Below are 23,496 nucleotides of genomic sequence, written 5' to 3' on the forward strand. Positions count from 1 at the left end.
AATGCCGTTCTTCCAGTTTGTCCCTGGGATAGTATTGCAGGTAGGCCACACCCCTGGGGAAACTCCCCCTAGGCCGACCAGCCGCTTAGAACGCAGTCATGTGATCCATCATGGGAACCACCACTCACAACTGGAGTCCAGCCAAGTTGACACATCTTCAACTATCACAGTGCCTCTGTCTCCTTACCTGTTTCAGAAATGAAGGAGATTGTAGCCTGGAAGCCTCTGAAGGTCATGTTTTCATCTGATTGGAAACTGATGAACATTACACGGGAGGAGCTCAGCACAGGGGCAGGGAACGTAAAGCCACACAACCGAGCTAGCTCAAACCAAGTCCAGACAGGATGTCAAGTGCCAGGCAAATAAACATGGCATTGCAAAGGAGAAAGAATTTTTTTTATTTTGTTGAGAATTAATCTTTTTAGATGAATGTCATAATTCATTTTTGAAAGAGAAAGACAGTTTGCTTCTTTAAAATATATATTTAACTCCATCAACATGTTAATTCTGTTTCATTTCCCATGCACTCCCAGTGGAAATGCCAAGGGAATTAATTGGTTCTGGCCAAATAGCTTATTTCAGTGACACTTGGCCCTACCTATGCCTACTTCTTTGAGGGCTTTCTGCATTTGCCATTCAAATGGTTCTTCGAATCTACTTCTCTCTCTTCTTGTCCTATGATGTAGAGAAATAAAGATGAGAGCATAGGGAGGTATGGAGGTGGTGCAGGGGAGTGAAGGAAAATTGAGCCAACTCCTTTTTATCTCAAGTCTCAAGGCTGAGTCCAAACCATAGGACACTAAGCCTCCACAGGGACACAAACCTATTTCCTTCTTCCTTTCCACATCCCTGTGCACGGTCACATAGTCAGTAGTGCAGTCTCCACTGTCTTCTATTTCCAGACTCTGAAATGAAAGCTGAGAAGATCCAACATTACATTGAGAGTAAATAATATGATTGAGTTACTTGATTTTGATCAAGCAGAGAAATTCCAGATTGCTCAACATGCTCTGGAATACGATCTAAGATAAGAAAGTTGGTCTGTATCCTGGCTTCTCTTCAAACACTCTTGATTCATGAGTGGAATAAAATACTGAGGGAAAGGTGCTATATCACAGGTTCTCAAAACTTCTAAAACATCTAAGCTAACAAATATGAGATGAATTTAAGGGTGGGGAAATATGCAAGTATTTGAGATCCCTAGTAATTCTAAGAGACCAGAAGAGCCACCCCATGGAGATTTTTTTCCTTTGAAACCAGGTAGTCTTTGGGTTATGGTAGGACCCCCCCCCCCCGGACATACAGCTACTTCTCTGAATGTTTTAGTATTTGTTACAGGTTGAATTGTGTTTCCCAAAGTGTCACGTTGAACTTCTAATCCCTGTACTTGGAATATGACCCTGTTTGGAAATAGAGGTTTTCTTTTGTTATGTTAATGAGGCTATGCCACAGCAACGTGGACCCTAAACCTAAACACACACACACACAAACCCATACCAAGGGAGTGGAGGTAAGAGACTATGTGAGGAACCATCTGCAAGCCAAGGAATACCAAGAAATACCCAGGGCTACCAACAAGGAAGGACCCTTACCTATCGTTGATGACCTGTTTTGTACTTCTAGCCTCCAAAACTGTGAGACAATGGGTTTATGTTCTTTAAAGTCATCCACTTGTAGTATTTGTGTTATTGGCAGCAGTAGGTAACTAAGATACTTCATCCTGAACTTCCTGTTCTTCTAAATCAAGACTGAAGGTGGTTATGCCCCTTAGAGACTATGTCTTGCCAGCTGGGTCCACCTGGCAGAATATTTCTGACTCCTGTTCCACCTGCTCTCTTTTGCTGCCAATAAATCTCCATGCCTCACTTACAAGTTCTGATATTTGGCACATATATGAGTAAGTCTAGGAGCTCCGGTGGCATAGTGCCTAAGGCATTTGACTGCTAACCAGGAGGCTGGTGGTTCAAACCCACCAGCCACTCCTCGGAAGGAAGGTTGGGCAATATATTTCTGTAGAGATACTGCCTCGTAAACCCGAGGAGGGGTCACTGTGAGTTGGATCCGACTCGACGGCAGTGGGTTTAGTTGAGTCTCTTAAATATAAGAGAGTTTTGTGGGCCTATCCGTCCCTACTTTCTCTCCTTCATATATTCTGTTACTTTCAATTATTATTTCAAGAGAAAGACTTATAAATAAATGTCCAGTTCCAACTTCACTCCATTTCACTGCCTGGTAACACCTCTACAGATGGCCGGCTAAACCAAAAATTAAAAAAAAACAAACTCATTGCCATCAGTCCAACTCATAGTGACCTTATAGGACAGACTAGAACTCCCCCTCAGGGTTTCCAAAGCTATAATTCTCAGTTCTCATTCTCTTTAAATTAAAGGCTATAATCTTTACACTAGTAAACTACTGTATCTTTCTCCTGTGGAGCAGCTGGTGGATTCAAACTGCCAACCTTCGTTTAGCAGCCAAGCACTTAACCACCAGGGCTCCTTAGATGGCCTCGTGCTTAATAAACAAACAACAGCAAACACTACTAGTTGAATGTCATAGACTCCATTCCTGTCAGTCAAAGCCCTCTATACTTTGAGTGACTGTAGCCTCTTTTGCCACTACCCTTCTCAGAACACCTACAACTCAATTAAAGCAGGGATTTCCTGAACCTGTTCTGTACTGATTCCTCTTTGCTCACTGACTCTGTCCCCTCTGCTTGGAAGGCTTGATGATTGCTATCCATTATTTACAGGTGTTTTGTTAGCAATTTAATAAGAAAGAAAATGCTTGTTTCTAGAAGGGGCTAGAGACTAGGTGAGACAAATCACCAGGTACAAAGATTAAGGCAGCGTTCAACAAAAAGTAAAGAGCACAAGTGTCACCTAGTGGTGAAAGTGAGTGGTTGCAGGGGAAAAAATGTGGTTGCTGGGGAAAAGAAACATCCATCATTCAGCAAGTGTTTGCTGTAAGTTGAAATCACCTCAGAGAGAATGTTTTGTTTTTGTTTTTGTTTATTTATTGAGAGTCTTGTGTGCCAGTCTTTGTTCTAGGTATTACGGATATAAACCAAACTCACTGCCATCGAGTCGTTTCTGACTCGTAGTGACCCCTCCTTGGGTTTCTCAGGCAGTATCACCACCGAAGTAGATCTAGCTCAGTCTTCCTTCCACGGAGTGGGTGGTGGGTTTGAACCACCAGACTTCTGGTTAGCAGTCAAATGCCTTAGGCACTACGCCATAGTAGTGAATGAATTGCATGAAAGCCTCTGCTTTCCTGGTGCTTATGTTAACTATTCTGTGGAGATACTATAGCAAAGTAAGGTTAACCAAAGTTTGTACCTTAATTAGATAATGTTTCAGGGCTTGAAAAATCCAGTTACAGTTAGCCGTGTTACTGTAGTTTTCAGGATAGTGAAGACTCTGTATGAGGCTCTCTCTTCAAAAAGGACAACTAAGGAACCACAACCTGAATCTGAAACACAAGAAAAAACATCCAGACAAATAGCATCACCCAGACGAAGAGGGATCCTTTTTGTTCTCTCTCCTGTTTCCCAGAAATGAATCTTCACGCAGAACCAACAAGAAGAGGTTTGTGCACTGATTTTCCAGAACTCCTCAGGCCCTCTGAACTCTCCTGAATGTGCAAGGAGAGTGAGTTAGCAAGGCATAGAAGGAAACAGGGGTGTCTGCTCTCTAGACTTTGCATCCACTGTGGAGCCCAGCAGGTCTTGAGATGGTGCCCCCAGCCCCTCATATGGGGTCTAAAGTTTTACAAAAAGCCTGGGAAGTATGTGATACAAGTAAATGGTTTTACCAGGAAGATAGTTTGGTTTAAGAGCTTTGTGAGATTGAACCCAGTAGCATAATCTGTCATATCAGAGATGAACTTCAGCCTTATAGAGTCAGAGCCAATGCAAACAGATGAAAAGAGACTTTCTCCACAGAATTTTCCTGAAACATGAGAAGGAAGATGGTTTCAGAATATAAAACACAGTATCTGTTAAAAGATTTAAGAAGAACTTCACTTGACATGATACTATAGGATTATATAAATAACTAGGGTTTCTCAATCTCAACACTAATGACATTTTGTACCAGAACATTCTTTGAACTGAGGCTATTTTATGAGATGTAGGGTGCTTGTTAGCATTCCTGGGCTCTATTCTCTTACGGTAGTTAAGGTTGTGTGTCAGCTTGGCTGGACAGCTGGTGGTAGTTATTCCCCGTGATGAGACTGGCAATCAACTCCAGGGTGGGATCTACCACAAGCAGCTGAGTAGCTGCTTTAGGGATGTGGTCTGCTTCCTGTCTATAAGAAGCAGCTTTGAGAATGGTCTCCAGCTTATGGCTCGCTTGAACTCTGCATGTAGTCGAGTTGTTGTTCAACAGCCTGCCGTGCTCTGCTGATCTTGGGACTTTTAACGGACTTGAATTAATGGCCTGCCATGTGGTTTGGTTAACATCGGGACTGTGCCTTTTCACTTGTCGACCTTGGGCTTGTCAGCCTTAGCAGCCAGCAGCTGAGTGAAAAAAAGCCTCCAGCTTTAGTGGGCCAGGAGCAGGAGGCAGAGCTGAAGCTCAAGGTTGAGGGGCTTTCACCCAGCCCCTAGAGCCTGACACTTTGAACTCGGACTTAAAGCCTCCAAATTGTAAGAATAAACTCCTGTTTCTTCAAGCCATCCCATTTGTGGTCTATTTCTGTCAGAGTGGTTTAGGTAACCAAAACACCTCTAGATGCTAGCAGAACCTCCACAGTTGTGACCATCCAAAATGCTTCCAACACTGCCAGCTATTTCCTGTGGGCAAAATCACCCCTAATTGAGAACCACGGAAACCTTACTCCATTTCCATGTCTAATATATCTCTTTTTCATAGTTGTCTATCAGTGTTTTTCTTTGTAGTTGATGAGGTAAGGTCATTCCCATGCTAGAAAAGTAGCATCCTGCTTGAGAGGCCCTACGTTATGTCTAGATTTTACTCCTCATGGGTTCCAGGTCTACCAAATTGGTCTAGAAAGCCTGGTTCAAAGGGAGGCAGATGCAGGGAGTAAAATGCCCTGCAGCCTTGTAGCCACCACATAGAGCTATTACTCTGGGCTTGGATTTAGTTCCTTCCCACTCCCAATTCTGAGTCTCAAAATTGGTGCTAGAAGTATGGTATTTATAGATGCCTCAGTGCCAGGCATGTTGTAACCAGGCCCCATTAAGTCCACTTAGCACTAGTTTCAATTTGATGATATGAAAATTCACTCACCAATAAGTCTGTCTCCTAAAGAATGTATTGACAGGTAATTGTGGTGACAAGACTCTGCATCCAAGTGGGAAAAACTGAGCAACACATGCATTTTCTCTGGTACTAACAGAGTCCAGACACATGATCTGCAGGCAAATACACAGAGTGTTATTTCTAGCCAAAAACTATCACAATCCAATAATGGGGCACAGGCAGACTGGAGATGGGAGTAAGAGGAGGGACAGCAGAGTGGGGCTACTCACTGGTTGCTCTCATAATATAGGTGGGGGTTTTCTGGGAAGTGCAGTTCTCCCTCTGACCTTCTGACCACACCATCGTGCTCACTGCATGAGGCTGAGAGGGAAAACCATAGAAAGTCAGGGCTAACAGATGGCTCGATATTACAGCTCCCGAAGCTACAGACATGTAGACTTCTGGTTCTTCTCCTATCTCCCTGACTACTTAATGCACTCTCTTTCTTCACAATCTTTTCTTGTCTTTACTTCTATTATGCCTTAGTTTTTTTCTTTTTCTTTTAGATTCTGCTTTGCCTCAAGAATATATAATTTCTTCTCCTTAAGTCTCTGACCCCATGACTCCATCTTGTAACAAGTATTCCCCAGATTCCATTCTTAACCAAACCAAACCCAACCCACTACCATGGAGTTGATTGCTACGCAAAGTGACCCTATAAGATAGAGTAGAACTGCCCCATAATGTTTCCAAGGTTGTGAAGCTTGATGCAAGCAGATGGCCTCATCTTTCTCCTGAGGAGCATCTGGTGGGTTAGAACCACTGAACTTTTCAGTTAGCAGCCCAATGCTTTAACCACTGTACCACCAGAGCTTCTTAGATTCTATTTTTAGACCTCATTTTTTCCCTCTACATGAGTCCTCTAGATAATCTCATCCATACCCTAGTTTAACTATTATCTCTATATTTCTGAACTTCAGACCCAATTTTACGAATGTCTCTTGGATAGCTCCACCTGAACATTCCTGAAGCTTAGTATACCCCAAATGGAATTCCTCTGGGTCTGGAAAATTTGTTCCTCTTCTGATTTCATTATATTTGTGAGGTCTTCTAGTCTTTCATTCTCAAAATTTTACTGCCTTCTTTGACTCCTCCCTCTCTTTCATGGCCTTTCATCAAATTGCTCCAAGTCCTAATTCTTCTTGTTTCTATTTACTCCTTTTTAATTCTCCAGCCATTGCCCTTATTCAAGCCTTCATTTCTTGATTCTTGAACTAATGTATAATCTTGTGAGTACATCTTGAATTATTCTCCCCTCCAGTGTATCCCCTGCCTGCTGTTATTAATCCACTAAAATACAACTTTGAATTATTCATCTAATTGATCAATTTCCACTCACTGCCATTGAGTTGGATCCAACTCAGAGAGACCCCTCCTTGGGTTTCTGAGGCAGTATCACTATGGAAGTAGATTGCCCAGTCTTCCTTCTAAGGAGTGGCTGGTGGGTTTGAATTGCCAGCCTTCAGGTTAGCAGTCAAATGCCTTAGGCACTATGCCACCAGAGCTCCTAATCAATTTCCAAAAGTCCAGACTTTTTGTTTGACTAAAATGCAGAGTTTCCGTAATTTGATCTCAAGTTACCATTCTAATCTTCTCCCTCATAATACTCCATCACACATCCTACACTTCAGCTGCTCTGGCCAATTCACTGGTGTTTGTTGTGGCCAACATTTTTTTAGCTCCATCCTTTAATATCTACCCATTGATAAGGATGAGGCATTGAGCTAGCTGGCATACTTTCTTCCCCTGTATTCCATTTGCACCTTAACAGCCTTACTCATCTTTAAATGTTGAGCTTAGAAGCTGTCCATTCTCTAAAAATGTCCCTGTGTTTTTGAGCTGCAAGTACCCTCTCACATCTCTGAGCTCTGAGGTTATTATTTTCTCATATGGCTCTTTGCAAATACTCCCACAGATTCAGAATCATTAAACAGTTGAGCTAAAGATGGCTTAGGGACCATCTGGTCCAAACTTTTTTCTTTATGGATGAAAAAACTGAGGTCTGGAGATAAGAAAAAGGTTGACCAGTCACAGAGTGAATTCATTGCAGAGTTGCAATGCAACACAACAACCCTAATATAAGTAGGGTCACTTTCAGGGCACGGCATGTAGCTTATCAGTGACATCTACACTGCCTCACACTCCTTCTATAATCCCCTGACCCAAAGCTAGGATTTGGAAAATGTTTGTTGACTTTAGGTGGAGTCCAAGATTGACAAGAAGTAGAATGGGGGGAAGCCGGAGCTCCTGCTAGACACAGTGAGAAGACTGACTGGAATGGCTGTGAGTCCTTCAGGTGGTGGTTTTATACCTAGTGAGCATGAATAGGACTTTACAGAGGAATACTTTTGGTTATAAATGGAACTGATAGTCACAAATGCTAGATATTTATTCATGGTCAGGCTGGGAGAAATACCCACCTCTGGAGCTCTTTCTCCAATTCTCTGGGAAAGAAAGAGAAAAATAAGTCAAAGCTTGTGGCATCTGAACAATATTTCAAGAAGTTAGTATCTTCCTGGCTCAAAATTGCAGAGATCTTTAAGTCAGTGTGCAACTAATGAAAATGTAGTCTATGAAGAGAACAGAAAGGATAAAACTGACAAAGCAGAAAAGGGGTGTCTGCTGTTTTAAGGAAGTGGTTTTCCTTTTTGTTAAGTAGGCTAATTAAGAAACATCCAGTGATTAGCTTTGAGCTTACACAGAGCAGGAAGAGGTCATCTGGTCTATCATCCTCATTTTACATGTGAATGGAAACCAAAGATGGAAATAACTTGCCCACAACCACAAATGGGTTACTGGGATAGCTCTAATTTGAATTTAAGGCTCAGACATTTGCCACTGTGCCATATACCCTTGAAAAGAAATGTAAATTCTTACTAAAGTAAATAAACCCCATTGGGAAAAGACTAGTGGTCTTATTGCGATCCAAAGCTACCAGTTAATTAAGACAATGATTAAGTTGAACTTGGAGGCAGAAACCAAGTTGCAATTAACTCATTTGTCAGTTTAATAAAAACGTATACATGGGAGACCTGTGGTCCAACATAAGTTACCTGCATATTTAAAAGTGGATGCTGCTAATGCATATTGCAAACTCTAGGACAACCACTTTAAAATAAAAAAATCTTAAGGTTTATAATTGATATGCTAAGAGAAAATTGAATTTTTACAAGGTTCAGTTCAAACCATAGAAGGCAAGAAAAGAGTGGAAGATAAAAATGAAAAAGAAAAGAAAAAGAAAAAGAAGCAAAGAACAAGCATAATGAACAGAAAACAGTTGTAAATATCATTGCTATTAATCCAATTTTATCAATAATCACTTTAAACTTGAACAGTCAAAAATGGCTGTTGTTGTTTGGTGCCATCAAGTTGGCTCTGACTCAGTGATTATGTACAACAGAACAAAACACTGCCCAACGTTGCTCCATTCTCACAATATTTGCTATGATTGAGCCTATCATTGCAGCCATTGTGTCAATCCATCTTGTTGAGGGTCTTCCCCCTCTGGTAGCGTAGTGCCCAAGGCACTTGACTACTAACCAGAAGGCTGACAGTTCAAACCCACCAGCCACTCCTTAGAAGAAAGGTTGGACAATACTTCCATAGTGATACCACCTCAGAAACCCAAGGAGGGGTTGCTATAAGTTGGATCCAACTCAATGGCACATAACAACAACAACACTACTTCACCAAGCATGATATCATTTTTCAGGGACTGATCCCTTCTGACAGCATGCCCAAAGTAGGTGAGATGACATTTGGCCATTCTTGCTTCTAAGAATTATTCTGGCTGTAGTTCTTCCAGAACAGATTTGTTCATTCCTGTGGCAGCCCATGGTATTTTAAGTCTTCTTAAACAACAAGAACAATATTAATCAAAGGAAATCTGGAGTAGCTATGTTAATTTCAGACAAAACAAATTTCAGAGCAAGGGAAATTATAAGAGATAAAGAAGGACATTACACAATGGTAAAGGGATCAATTCTCCGAGAAGATATGTTGTTGTTATGTGCTATCGAGCTGAACCCAACTCAGCGAACCCTCTTTGGGTTTCTGAGGTGGTAGATTGCCCAACCTTCCTTGCGAGGAGTGACTGGTGGGTTTGAACTACCAGTCTTCTGGTTAGCAGTCAAATGTCTGGGGCACTACACTACCAAATCTCCTCCAAGAAGATATAGCAGTGCTGAATATGTATGCATGTAGAAGCATCAAAAGACATGGGGCAGACATTGATAGAACTGTAAAGAGAAATTGACAAAATCTACTATTACAATTAGAGACTTCAGTGCCTCAATCAGTACCTAATTGACAGGTCCAGCATGCAGAAAATAAGGATATGGTAGAAACATAAATAGCAAATAATAGCACCAATAACCAAAATAACCAAAAAATAGGTCCATCAATCAACTGTATCTAATTGTCGATTGTAGAATACTTCCTCCAACAACAGTATAACACACATTCTTCCTATGCCTGCATGTAACATTCACCATGATGGACCCCTTCCTGAGCCATAAAACACAATCTAATTAATTTAAAACACCAGAAATCAGGCAAAATGTGCTGTAAGCACAATGAACTTAGTCTAGAAATCGTAACAGAAGGATAGTAGAAAATCTCAAAATATTTTAGGATTAAACAACACACTTGTAAACTTTCTGATTAATAGCCACCATCTAGTTAGTGGTTTATCCTTCCTCCTGCTCCCATCCCTGGTAACCATCAAAGAATATTTCTTTATGTGTGAAAACTTTCTTGACTTTTTACAGTACTGTCTCATACAATATTTGTCCTTTTGTTAATGACTCACTTCACTAAGTGTAAGGACTTCTACATTCCTCCATGTTATGAAATGTTTCACAGAGTCATCATTGTTCTTTAACTTTGTGTAGTATTCATTGTGTATATGAGTCATAGTTTGTTGATCCATTCCTCTACTGATGGGCATGTAGGTTGTTTCCATCTTTTTGCTGGTTTGAACATAAATGTGCATATATCTGTTTGTGTCGTGGCTCTTACTTCTCTAGGATACATACCTAGTAATGGGATTGCTTGATCATAAGATATTTCTATTTCCAGCTTTTTATGGAAGCACTATACCCTTTTACACAGTGTTTATACTATTTTACAGTCCCACCAGCAGTGTATGAGGGTTCCAGTTGCTCCATACCCTCACCAGCATTTGTTGTTTTCTGTTTATTTGAATTTTTCTATCACTGCTGGAGTGAGGTGATATTCCTTGTTGTTTTGATTTGCAGCTCTCTAATGGCTAATGATCATGAGCATTTCTTCATGTGTTTGTTGGCCACCTGAATCTTCTTTGGTGAAGTGTCCATTCATGTCCTCTGCCCATTTATTAATTGAACTATTTGTCTCTTTGTTGTTAAATTGTTTAAATTTTCTATAAATTTTAGAGGTTAGCCCCTTGTCCGATATGTAGTTGCCAAAATGTTTTTCTAACTCTGCGTGTTTTCTGTTTACTCTACTGGTGATCTTTTGATGCACAAAAGTATCTAATTTTTAGGAGGTCCCAATCATCTGTTTTGTGTTCTGGTGTTTGTGTAGTTTTAGTTGTATTCAATAGTGTATTTATTTATGCCCTGAATTAGGGCCCCTAAGTTTGTCCACCCCTGCCCCCCTTTTTTTACATTCAGGTCTTTGATCCAATATGAGTTCATTTTTGTGTATGGTGTGAGATATGGGTCCTGTTTCATTTTTCTGCAAATGGATATCCAACTGTCCTTTCAACTTGACATATAGATCAGTGCAATCTCAGTCAAAATCCCAGGAAGTTATTGTGTGGATATCAAGAAACTGATCCTGAACTTTAAATGTGAAGACAAAAGACCCAGAATAGCCAACACAATACTAAAGAGGAACAAAGTCAGAAGGCTGATACTACCTGACTTCAAGCCTTATAAAGCCACTGTGATCAAGACAGTGTGCCACTGGTCGAAGAGTAGACAAATAACTAGATGGAAGGAATAGAGTAGAAAGCCTAGAAATAGATCCACACAATTATAGTCACTAGCCTTTGACAACAGAGAAAAGTCAATTCAACAAAGAAATAGTAGTGCTAGAACACAATGCAACAAATAAATAAGTCTGTACACAAACCTTATAACTTTCATCAAAATTAACTTAAAATGTATCACAGACCTAAATGTTAAACACAAATGTATATAATTTACAGAAGGTGACATAGGAGAAAATCTAAGTGACTGTGGGTTTGACAATAGTTTTCAGGTACAAAACCAAAAGAATGGTCCACAAAAGAAAAAAATGATAAGTTGGACTTCTTAAAATTAAAGCTCTGAAGGGAACCCTGGTAACATAGTGCCTAAGGCATTTGACTGCTAACCAGAAGGCTGGCTATTCAAACCCATGAGCCATTCCTTGGAAGGAAGGTTGGGCAATCTACTTCAGCAGTGATACTGCCTCGGAAACCCAAGGAGGGGTCACTAGGAGTAGGGTCTGACTCCATGGGAGTGAGTTTGGTTTTTTTTGCTCTGTGAAAAATATATGTAAGAGAATGAAAATACAAGTCACGGACTGAGAGAAAATATTTGCAAAACACATATCTGATAAAGGACTTGTATCCAAGATATACAAAGAATTCTTAAAAACAACAGTTAAAACAAAACACTCAATTACAAAATAAGCAAAATATATGAATAGACAGCTCATCGAAGAATGGAAAATAAGCATATGAATGGCACATAATGCATATGAACATAAGATGGTAAATAAGCACATGAAAAGATTCTCAATGTCATATGTCATTAGGGAATTGCAAGTTAAAACAATGAGATGCCACATACAACTATTAGAATGGTGCTAAAAGCACATGGAGGCAGCATCCTCTGACCTCCTCTAACTTCACAAGAGGAAGACAGAATCGCCATCAGCAGCTCAAGACTTATTCCTTTGAGGCCAGATATGTGGCCACCCTCCAGCCTTTTACCACCTTTGACACCAACCATCCTTCCCACAGTACTCACTACTTCTCTGCTGGGTTTGATAATTCATTGCAGTGGCCACACAGAACTCACAGACAATACTCACAACTATGGGGTTTATTAGGGAAGTAATAGGCTACAATTCAGGTTCAGAAACGCACTCAGGATATAATTCTTTGATAAGGACAGTCTCCTTTCTGCTGTGCTTTCACACACGCCACTCTGGCCCTTGGCCTCTCGGCCTGGCCTCTGCCTCTGTGGGCCAGGTAGGACTGCCACTCTGTCTCATACCTCTTGCTACCACTGCCATCATTTCTCCACTGGTGTGTCTCTCTGCCAGGGCGTCTCTCCACCAGGGTGTCTCTCAGCCAAAGAGGTCCAGCACAGGGATCTCAGGTCTGAGGACGTGCTCTACTTCACCTCCAGCTCTTCTTTCTTGATGGCAGTGAGATCCCCTCTCTGCCTCTAGGAGGGCTCATTTTAAGCCTGGCAGAGTCACAAAACTAACCAATTCCAACATCAGAGTTCTATACACCTTATTTGCATGGTCCCACCCAGTAATCTGGTGGGAGTTACAAAGACTATGGCTAGAAAAACCATACCAAGTAATTCACTGCACTGCAAATGGCTAAAATCTGAAACACTACGTACCTATTGTTGTTGTTGTTGTTGTTGTTATGTGCTGTCGAGTCGGACCCAACTCATAGCGACTCCTCCTTGGGTTTCCGAGGCAGTATCACTACGGAAGTAGATTGCCCCATCTTCCTTCCGAGGAGTGGCTGGTGGGTTTGAACCGCCAGCCTTCTGGTTAGCAGTCAAGTGCCTTAGCCACTATGCTACCAGAGCTCCTACATACCTATTGTTGTTGTTGTTGTTATTATGCGCCATCGAGTCAAACCCAACTCATAGCGACCCCTCCTTGGGTTTCCGAGGCAGTATCACTACGGAAGTAGGATTGCCCAACCTTCCTTCCGAGGAGTGGCTGGTGGATTTGAACCGCCAGCCGTCTGGTTAGCAGGCAAGTGTCTTAGCCACTATGCTACCACATACCTATTAGCATAGTGAAAATCTAAAATGCTGACAACACCAAATGCTGAAAGATGTGGATCACAGAAATTTTCATTCATTACTGGTGGAAAAACAACATTTTATTTGTTTGTAAGTGTTTTGGAAGTCTAGCAGTTTCTAGCAAAGCCGAACATAGGCTTACCATGTGATCCAGCAATCTTGCTTATAGGTATTTACCCAAAGAAATTGAAAATTATGTCCACACAAAAACCTGCACATGAATGCTTAAAGCAACTTTATTCACAAACTTCAAAAATTAGAAGCAACTATGATGTCCTTTAATGAGTGAATGCAAAATCAAACTCTGATACATCCATTCAGTGGGATATTATTCAGCAATAAAATGGAATGAGCTATCAGACTATGAAAAGACATACATAATCTGAATAACACTAACTAAATGTATATTGCTAACTGAAAGAAGCTAGTCTGAAAAAGCTACATACTATATGATTCTAACTATATGACATTCTAGAAAAGGCAAAACTAGAAAGACAGTAAAAAGATGAATGTTTGCTAGGGACTTAGGGGTTGGGGGGAGGAATAAATAAGTGGAACACAGGCCATTTTTATGGCAGTGAAACTGTTCTGTGTGATACTACAATGGTAAATATATGACATCATGAATTTGTCAAAAACCCATAGAAATGTAGAACACAGAGTGAACCCTAATGTAAACTGTGGATTTTGTTGTTTGTTGTTGTTATGTGCCATCGAGTCGGCCCCGACTCATAGCAACCCCTCCTTGTGGGCTTTATTGTTGTTGTTATGTGCCGTCAAGTTGGACCCAACTCATAGCGACCCCTCCTTGGGTTTCTGAGGCAGTATCACTACAGAAGTAGATTGCCCCATCTTCCTTCCGAGGAGTGGCTGGTGGGTTTGAACTGCCAGCCTTCTGGTTATCAGTCAAGTGCCTTAGGCACTATGCTGTGGACTTTAGTGAATAATAATGTATTAACTTTGGTTTGGAGACCCTGGGTGGTGCAAGTGTTTAAGCACTCATCTACTAGCCTAAAGGTTGGTGATTTGAACCCATTGAAAGATGCCTTGGAAGACAGGCCTGGTGACCTTCTTCTGAAACGTCACACCTTTGAGAACCTTATGGGACAGTTCTGCTCTGCACACGTGGGATTTCCATGAGTTGGCATTGACTTGACAGCAATGAACAACAGTTTGATTCATCGGTTGTAACAAATGTACCACACTAATGAAAGGTATTAATAATAGGAAAAACAGTATGCAGAACGGAGAGAGGTTATATGGGAGCTCTGTACTTTTTGTGCAGATTTTCTGTAAACCTAAAACTGCTCTAGAAAATAAAATCCATTAAAAGGGGAGGGATGTATATGGTCCCAGGCCTTTTCAGACTCACTGTACTTAGATTTATGCTAGGCTTTTCAACCTTGGTATCTCATTTGGGAATAGTTTCTTTGATGTGTATGTGTGGGGTGGGGATGGGGGGCCAATGAACTGTCCTATGCATTGGCAAATATTTAGCAGTATCTTTGGCTTCTACACACTAGATGCCAGTAGCAACCCCCACCCCAGTTGTGACAACCAAAAATATCTCCAAACATTATCCTGTGATCAAAAAAAAAAAAAAACCATCAAGTCAATTCCAACTCATAGCGACCCCTCCTTGGGTTTCTGAGGTGGTATCACTACAGAAATAGATTGCCCCATCTTCCTTCCAAGGAGTGGCTGATGGGTTTGAATTGCCAGCCTTCTGGTTAGCAATCAAATGCCTTAGGCACTATACCACCAGAGCTCCCACTATCCTGTGGGGGTGGGGAGCAAAATTTCCCCTAGTTGAGAACCACTGATCTATGCTTGCTGAATCTTGCTGGTAAGATTGAGATATACATGGGAAAAACATACCACCAGGTAAGATAGTTTCATTAAAGGCAAATTTGAGAAAGTTTAGGATGGACAGATTCATGTTTCATTGAGTATCTTTATGCAGTACCACACACCATATTTCCCTCTTGTTGTAGACTTATTAGTAAATATCACCATTCTTATGTGCTACACTGAGAACAGAAACAGATCCTCTCTCTGGCCTTAACAGAATTGCAGCTTCTTGACCTTCTCTCCTGGCTTCATTACCAGTTTGGATGTGTCTGTAGATCCAAGGAAGCACTTTACTAAGGTCTGTGAAGATCCCAGGGGATCCTCGATCATTTTTCTCTGCATTGCTTCTCCAGCCTCGACCACAGCCCATGCCCCAGGAAGTCACACCAGCCAGAGTCCAGGTTCCTTTCTTATTCCGGCACATGAGGGAACCACCTGAATCTCCCTGCAGGGGCAAAAGCCTCTGTTACTATCGTTGTCAGTGTCTGTGCCCCAGAGTGCTCACTCCTTTCCCCCACAAGGATGCCAGATGAGGATCATGGGAAGTCCTTCACTTCTGATCACAGGCACTCAGGGTCTGGGAGAACAGCCAAGCACAGTTCCCATATAATCCTCAAGTACCACTTGAGCCTATCAATTCCATCTCCTTTATCCCCATCCTAGGCCTTCGTCAAAACATCAGACTTTCTTCCTTCCCTTGTCTCATTCTGTAGACTCATAAGATTTACCCACCTATAAAATTGACCTCAGGTCTTGATCAGCAGGAAGAGTGGAGGGAAAATAAGGTCCCCATTAGCCACAATTGGAAAGTCTATTAATATTATAGAACCAGCCATGTCAGGGGTAGGAGGACCCTGAGCCCATTGCTAGCATCAGCTCTATCATTTGGTCTTTTGGAGAAGGCAGAATACCTCCTCTGAGTTCACAATCCCTGGTAAAAGCAAGTTACTTAAATTGGCCCTTTCTTTTCTTTATATCCTTTGTCATTCCTGACCCTTCTTTCCAGAGTCCATTTCTCCCTCCAACCTTCTTTCAGCGCTTAGTAACAAAGCCAAAGGAAGCCCTGCCCAAGGCCTGTCAGCGCAGCAGTTCATGCCTACCTGACATGCATCCCTTCCTCCATCGGGGAAGCCTGTGCAGAGAAAGGTTCCCCCACTGAGAGGCTTCTTTAGAGTTAACAGAGCTGCTGCACACTCTTCCTGGGTCAAAATGGGCAGGTTTACTTCCTGTAGGACTTGTGGGAGGAGGCCATCTGGGAAACACAGACAGGAGCCCTGCTGAGGCACTCTTTTACCCTTTCTGAGTTGAAGATGCCTCATTCAGATGTATGTTTTTAGGAAAAATCTGAAATTCTAAATACAATATAATGTTCTCTGTCTTTAAACATGTTTACATGACTGTTTTGAAAAATAGGTTAAAAAATTCTCTTTTCTGGTTATCCATCAAAAAGTTCTGACCTCTGATTAGGAAAAATGACATAGAAGTTCTTACCTTCTGTCAATCGGCCCCAGCCTGCAGTTGTACAAATAAATCCAGCCTCAAATCGCTCCCCTGGCTCTGGAAGACACATGGGCCCCACAAACTCGCCTGCAGAAAAAAAGCAATGCAGGGCTTATTTCATCAGTGGGGCAGAGGACTTCATAAAACCATTCACCAGTTAAGATCCAAATGGTCCCCCAGAAACTTTGGTGGAATTGTGCCATTTCTTTCTGGTATGTCCAGGAGCCATTTGTCAAAGAAAGATCCTCTCCTGACTCCACACAATCCTATATCCAGAGCCAAAGCAAAACAAATTTCAAATAGAGGTCTTCTATCTCAAACTCCTGTCTCAAAGTTCATGACCCAGAACTATTAGGCATATGCTACATAGCATGTGTTGCCAGGATTGCGCTATGGAACAGAAGTTTGGAACATATGAGGTAGATAATTCAGGGTAAGCCAAGGGCTTCCTCCTAGCCTGAAATATTTACCAAAATGGAAGTTTCCAGACATCTTCAAAAGGGCAATATCATAGTCCATTGGTTTCTTGGTGGTGAAATTTGGGTGTATGATGATGTTTTCAATGGTGTGGGTTTGCTCTCCTGGTTCTGTCTGGCTCAAGTCATGTTCTCCAGCAGTAACTTTCAAAGTTGATGCAATATTTCTGTGAAGAGGAAGCAGTAAAGTGGGTAGATTTCATTGAACTTCTGAGTACATTATAATGGTTGACAACTTGGTCTCTTCAAAATGATATGAATCATCCATGTAAAGTGTATGACTGATGAGCAGGTAAAATAAGAATGATTCTAACATTACTAGAAAAAATGCAGAGGTTCTCAATTCCAGTGGAGTACTAGTATATTTTATTTGTAAAATATCTAAAAATGCATATACATTATAACTTATAGGTCTTCCACAACAGAGGACTTTACTCAACTACCTCAAGAGGTTGACCTGGACTTACTGTCAATGTGATTCTTTTGGAATGATTAATGAGTCTCTACTAGTATGCTGCTTCAATGTCAGAGACTTTATGCATAGTGCTTATTATGAAGGACCATTACTCATATGTCCCAGAGAATACATGCACTCTGAGCTTTCAAACTGATTACAACACGAGGCAGGGATCTTCTCCTTACCTCCCTTAGGCTTTGTAATCTAAAGAGCTTATATAATATGGAAAAGAAAACATTCTATTCCCCTTATATCTGGGGCAATGCTATCTGAAAGAAGTCAGTCACTGAGTCCTATTATGTTTTGCCATTAGGATGTCCCCCTACTAGAACAATACTCAGCCACAGCATCCATCACACAGGACCATATTTTAAAAGACTTATGTCAGTTGATATCAAGGGAGAGGGAAGAGAACTGACTTTCATCCAGAGGCTAGGCCTCCCCTACCTGTTTGCTACGCAGTGAGCAGCTGTGATCACCCATTGTGGAGAGATGATGGTTCCGCCACAGATATGCTTCTGCTTTCGTTTCAGAGATACCTGAATTTCAAATACCTTAAATGGGAGCACGTTTATGCCCTGAAATCCCCCAAATTTCACAGTTTAACATATTCTGAAAAAACGATCCAGATATCTTACTCATAAATATCAGGAATCTTGGAGTGAAAGAGTAAAGCCCATCCCACTTTAGCACAGAAAGAAGAGCAGAATTGGAATCAGAACATTCCCACCCTTGTCCTGAAGGAAATTAATTAATTAATTAAGTTAATTAAGTTAATTTGAGATGATTATCTATAAGGATTTTAGTACAGTTAGTAGTCAATACTATTGATATTAATTTATTACTTTTATAATACTGTTTACCTGGACCTGTTGCTCTAACAGTATAACCAGTGTGTGTGAAGAAAGAAAAAGTATATAAGCTATCGCAGAGTTCAGCTGAAGATATCTGGAAGATAGTTGAGGGCTAGGGGATTTTCAGATGCATGTTCCAGTTCCTCCAAGCCCTTCAGGGAAATAGTGTAGACCTACCATATTCTCACATTCTTAACTACTTGACTTCTAAAACTTTGTTAAGCCTAGTCCTTAATCCACCTCATCAACATACTTTCTATCTTTGGTTTATCCTGTTCATGATATTTGATTTGACTTAAAATGATTTACAGTGTACAAGTGAATACTTTTAATGAATATATTCACATGGTTGCAATTAGAAAAAAAAAAGTGATTTACTAGAATTACCCTCCTTTAACTCAAAATTCTTTAATGAATAATAGAAAAACAAAATGCACTGCAGAGAAGACAATAGACCAGAGTAAGTAAACAGAATTCAGTGAGCCAGTGTTGACTATAATTTGACTAGCCAACCAACTGACTGAGTAACCAACTGATCACTCAGCTATTCAACTACATAGTTCGTTAATCAACTAATCAAATTACACAACTGAACATATACTCAGTAAACCAACCATTACCAAGTATTCATTGACTTAACATTGTTTACTGAAGAGAAGTGAAATACAGAGGGATCACTCTACTTGCAAAAATAAGAGGCAAGGATATAACCTAGCTCTCAAGGTCAAGGTAGTTATAGAGTTTCAAAGGCAATAAAGCAAAAATACCTTTGGCTAGGAGCTAAAGAACAAAGTCATTTCCATGGGATGGAAGAACCAGGAGATCAGATTGAGGCAAAATTGTTAGGACATTGGTTACTAAGAAAGAAGCTCTCTTGGCTATTCCTGTGAGGTTCTGTGGTATCAGTGCAAACTTCCACCCCAAACACAAATTATATCTGTGGATATGACACCTTTGACTTCCCCAGTCTTCTTTAACTATGAAAAAAAATCAATATATTTTTAACATACTTATTGAATAGTAAAATTATTTTTAAAATTATAAATTTAAAAATTTTTTCAGCTTCTTGTAGTAGAATAAGAAGCTCTGATGGTGTAATAATTAAGACATTTGGCTGCTAACCAAAAAGTTGGTAGTTTGAACCACCAGCCACTCTGGAAGAAAGATGAGGCAGTCTGCTTCCATAAAGATTTCCAGCCTTGGAAACTCAACAGGGGTTGCTGTGAGTCAGATTTGACTTGATGGGAGTGAGAGAGTACTAGAATATTTGTCTTAGGAGCTGATGGTTTGGAATGGCATTTCTAATTAGTGGGCCAAATCAACACTCTGGTAACTATTCTTAACACACCTTTTCTGGAACTCAGCTGATGCACATCATGAGGAACTTGGATCTTTGATAAGAGATCCTGAAATATCTGATAACGAGCCTGGCAGGAGGGAGCAACAGGTGAAAGCATATGATTCTGAGAGATCCAGCTCTGAGACAGCTCACAGTCCATCCACCAGAGGATTTTCCCTGGGACTCACCTGCCAGGGATAGGAACCTTTCTCCACCTGGCTTCCACCAACAATACGACTGAAAATGTTAAAATAATTCCAAAGATGTGGCTTAACAAGACTCTGCCCACAGGAGGGAGCTAGGAAAAAGATAAGGCAAAAATTGAGTAGCTAGGTAGCTCCTAGGACTTAGGGATACAAAAAAAAAGTCTTGTAAGCAAGAAAATGCTATAGGACATGGACATGTAGAAAGACCACAAAATGGCTTTGAATTAACTGTTATTTTCTGTAATTAGCAGTGGAAGGCATTCCTCAGTGTTTGTTAGGTAGAACAGGAATATTAGGGAGAGGTTTACCCACTGGTCCCCCCACAGCAGTCTGTATTTCTCCCACGATATTTACTATACTATTATGGTTATTTCTATGCCTTTCTCTCCAGGTGGACAGAGGGCTCCTCAAAGACAGGAACTGAACCTTAGAAATACCTATTTCCATAATATCTATCACTGTTCCTGACACACAGGAGTTGCTCGATTTATTTGTTGATGATACCATGGTCTGTATTACATTGCATTAGATTATAAATGTGTGTACATCTCTTCTGCTTCATCCATGAGACTGAATCTGAGATCATGGTTTATGGTGCTTGGAACACAGTCAGATATCGATAAATCTTTATTGAATTTAATTCTCTGTGGGGATGTTCCTTTGAGAAATACATTGTTCCTATGAGGATGAGTGGGAGTGAATAGAAGACAATGTCCTGATTCACACACTGGAGTGCAGTTGGAATAGAAGAGTTGCCAGATAATGAAAGAAATAACATTTTCTTCTTTGTGGAGACTTTATCTCCGAGAAATCTACATTTGTTTATTTGTCCTGAATGTGTTTTTCAACTCACCAGGTAAGAGATGGTCTAGATTCAAGAATTTATGACTGCCTGGTAATTCATGGATAGCTCATCCTCTGTCCCTACTACAGGCCATTCTTTTCCACTTGTTCTCCAGGAGAGCCTCATATTTATCCTACTTCTTTGCTTAGCTGATCCTCTAATATTTATTCCTCAGGTTGGAAATCACAACTCTGAAATCTTCCTTGATCTCGTCAAACTACCTTAAACATTTCCCCTCTGTGCTATGTAGCACTCTTTCCTTGTCCCTTTTTAGTTCTTGCCATGCAGTATTGTAATAATGGATGTATTTATCTCCCTGACTGGACTATTACTGAACTATTTGAGAGAGAGAAAAGGAAAAAAAAAAACCTTGTGTCTTGATCATCTCTGTATTTTCAAGTTTGGAAGGTTGGGCAATCTACTTCTGTAGTGATACTGTCTCGAGACCCAAGAAGGGGTCACTATGAGTCGGGTCCGACTAGACAGCACATAACAACAGCAGCATAATTCTTGGTATACAGTAGTCAATTAGAAAAGTGGAATGGATGAACACACACAGTTTTTGAGCACATATCCTTGAACATATTTAGATTAATATGTGAAAATACACAAAACTTTCCATATAAATTCTCATGCTACATCTGTGAATTAAGCACTGTTACCCCTACATTACAGATGAGAAGACTAGGAATCAAATAGATTCACAGCTAATTAATGGCAGAGCATGGTTATAACTCTGTTTTATTATTATTATTCTCAACTTTGTACAAATATGACATTTGGATCAAAGGTTTATTTTCTGTTTTAGTTGAATGAATCATAAATACTTTAGAGACAAAATTGACTATTTCCTGAAGTCACTGAAGCAAAGGCAGAAAACACCATGATTCTTGAAGTTGGCACAAGTATGACCACTGAGAAGCCTGCTAAGAACTGTTCTCAGCCTGAGCTACTTGAGGAAAAAGACAATTTGTAAGATACTACAGTGAATGTACTTTGTATTTTCCAGAAAGATAATTTCCCAAAGGGTAACAAATGCTTCCAAACCCCTGGTGATTTCCAGAATTTGCTTAGAACACATGGATGGGTTTGTGTAATGTGTCCAAATAAATGAATAATCTGAATTTTCTCTTGACTATGTCCAAATTGTATTAAGCAAGTGTTTCACTCCATTTCACTTGCTACTGAAGGAAAAAAGTCCAAAATAAATACATGAAAAAATATATATGTATCTCTAAAATATGCTTGCTTCTGCCATTTTCCCAAAGAAATATGGAATGGAATTTTGATGCCCATTGCCAGCAAAGGTTATTCCTTCAGGCAACGGTAGCTAGAGAGTTCATTTGGAACTTACCATTGGGGAGAGAGAGCGTTGCACATTTTCCTTGTTCCAAACAGATTATTCCTAGTAGTAAAACAAGCTTGTTCCTGCTGATAGGCATTTTAAGACTGGGTTTTTTCCTGGAATTTTAGAGAGGCTGACAAGAACAAAAATAGACTTCGAAGACTAGCAAGACGCCAATTTAAAAGAAGGTTATTCATTAACCAAGCCTTGAGGCATCTAACCATGTTCATATGATGTTTCTGAATGTGATTTCTTACAAAGATCATTGAAAGATGTGAGGAATTACCCACAAAAACAGTCTTGATGGCGATTGCATATCCCATTACACTCACATCAATACATAGTTTCCCTGAGAGTGAACCTGGCTAGCAAAGTGTTCGGTGTCTGAGTTTTTCATTTGCAAACATTGTCTCCTTTTTCCAGGAACTATTTTCTATTAGTGGACAGTATAAAAATTGTACTTGTTTGGGAAAGTAGACTTTCCGACATGCTTGTAAACAATCTGTCAGAATATACTAAAACATTTTCTTTCACTTATTTTCCAAATGTAACTAAATAGTTATTATAGCCATGTGTTAGAGAAAGAGAGGTGGTGAAAGATAACTTGGTAATGCACTCAGAAATTCATGCTACTAGACAGTCATTCAGAACATTGTCTTTGGGGCATTTGTGAATCTATATTCTCCCACCAATTTTTTTTATCTATAGAAGACACACATGAAATCTCCTTTACTTCTACATCTGGTAGATGAGTAGGCCCATGGAAGTAGTTTGGCTTGTGTGCAAGTCATTCTCTTCCCTGGCTGAGTTCTTGGCACAAGGCCATTGTATCTACACATTTGTGAACTGGCCAATGGCATCTATGACCACAGTAGGAATATGATATTTTTCTGAACCCTTTTATAAAATACTTGCCCAAAACAGCAAATATAAAACCAGAAGTCCCTAACATCCTTATGCTATCTTTTGTCCTTGTGCAAAATAGATCTATACAAACATACATATACAAATAAAACAAAAGGAAAAAAAGTTTTAAAACCGAAAGTTTGTGAGAAGTGCAAATTTAGGAAATACTTTGTCAAAACTGTAGCTTTATGGAAAGAAGGAAACTCAACCTATATTTGAGGCTTTATTCACAAATATCACAAAACCATAATCCTGAAGCTGAAAAATTTTGGTGTTGGTAGAGGAGGTTGATTTCAACCCCAAGAGATAATCAATCAAAGTCTCTACTGTATTCAAAAACCTCATTTTTTTTGAGATTAGGAATACTTGAAGGTTCTATTAGATTTTATCAATCTCAGAGCAACTTGATTGGGAATATGGTCTTCTT

General features: G+C 40.2%; 1 protein-coding gene across 1 annotated transcript in view; it reads right to left on the bottom strand.

The window, feature by feature from the left end:
- The window catches only part of OVCH2 (ovochymase 2), a 30,816-nt gene extending 8,556 nt beyond the window's left edge, over positions 1 to 22,260 (bottom strand). Inside the window, 16 exon segments of the mRNA XM_007956612.1 lie at positions 188 to 319; positions 824 to 917; positions 3,339 to 3,434; positions 3,437 to 3,471; positions 3,814 to 3,843; positions 3,846 to 3,950; positions 5,253 to 5,377; positions 5,495 to 5,585; positions 7,685 to 7,708; positions 15,398 to 15,587; positions 16,243 to 16,394; positions 16,634 to 16,729; positions 17,113 to 17,285; positions 18,023 to 18,114; positions 19,957 to 20,066; positions 22,173 to 22,260. Coding sequence (XP_007954803.1) covers positions 188 to 319; positions 824 to 917; positions 3,339 to 3,434; positions 3,437 to 3,471; positions 3,814 to 3,843; positions 3,846 to 3,950; positions 5,253 to 5,377; positions 5,495 to 5,585; positions 7,685 to 7,708; positions 15,398 to 15,587; positions 16,243 to 16,394; positions 16,634 to 16,729; positions 17,113 to 17,285; positions 18,023 to 18,114; positions 19,957 to 20,066; positions 22,173 to 22,260 — 1,633 coding nt within the window.
- Positions 22,261 to 23,496: the final 1,236 nt, after the last annotated feature.

Source organism: Orycteropus afer, unplaced genomic scaffold (genome assembly GCF_000298275.1).
Source record: "Orycteropus afer afer isolate SDZICR_OR568_19922 unplaced genomic scaffold, OryAfe1.0 scaffold00014, whole genome shotgun sequence".
Lineage (NCBI taxonomy): Eukaryota > Metazoa > Chordata > Mammalia > Tubulidentata > Orycteropodidae > Orycteropus > Orycteropus afer.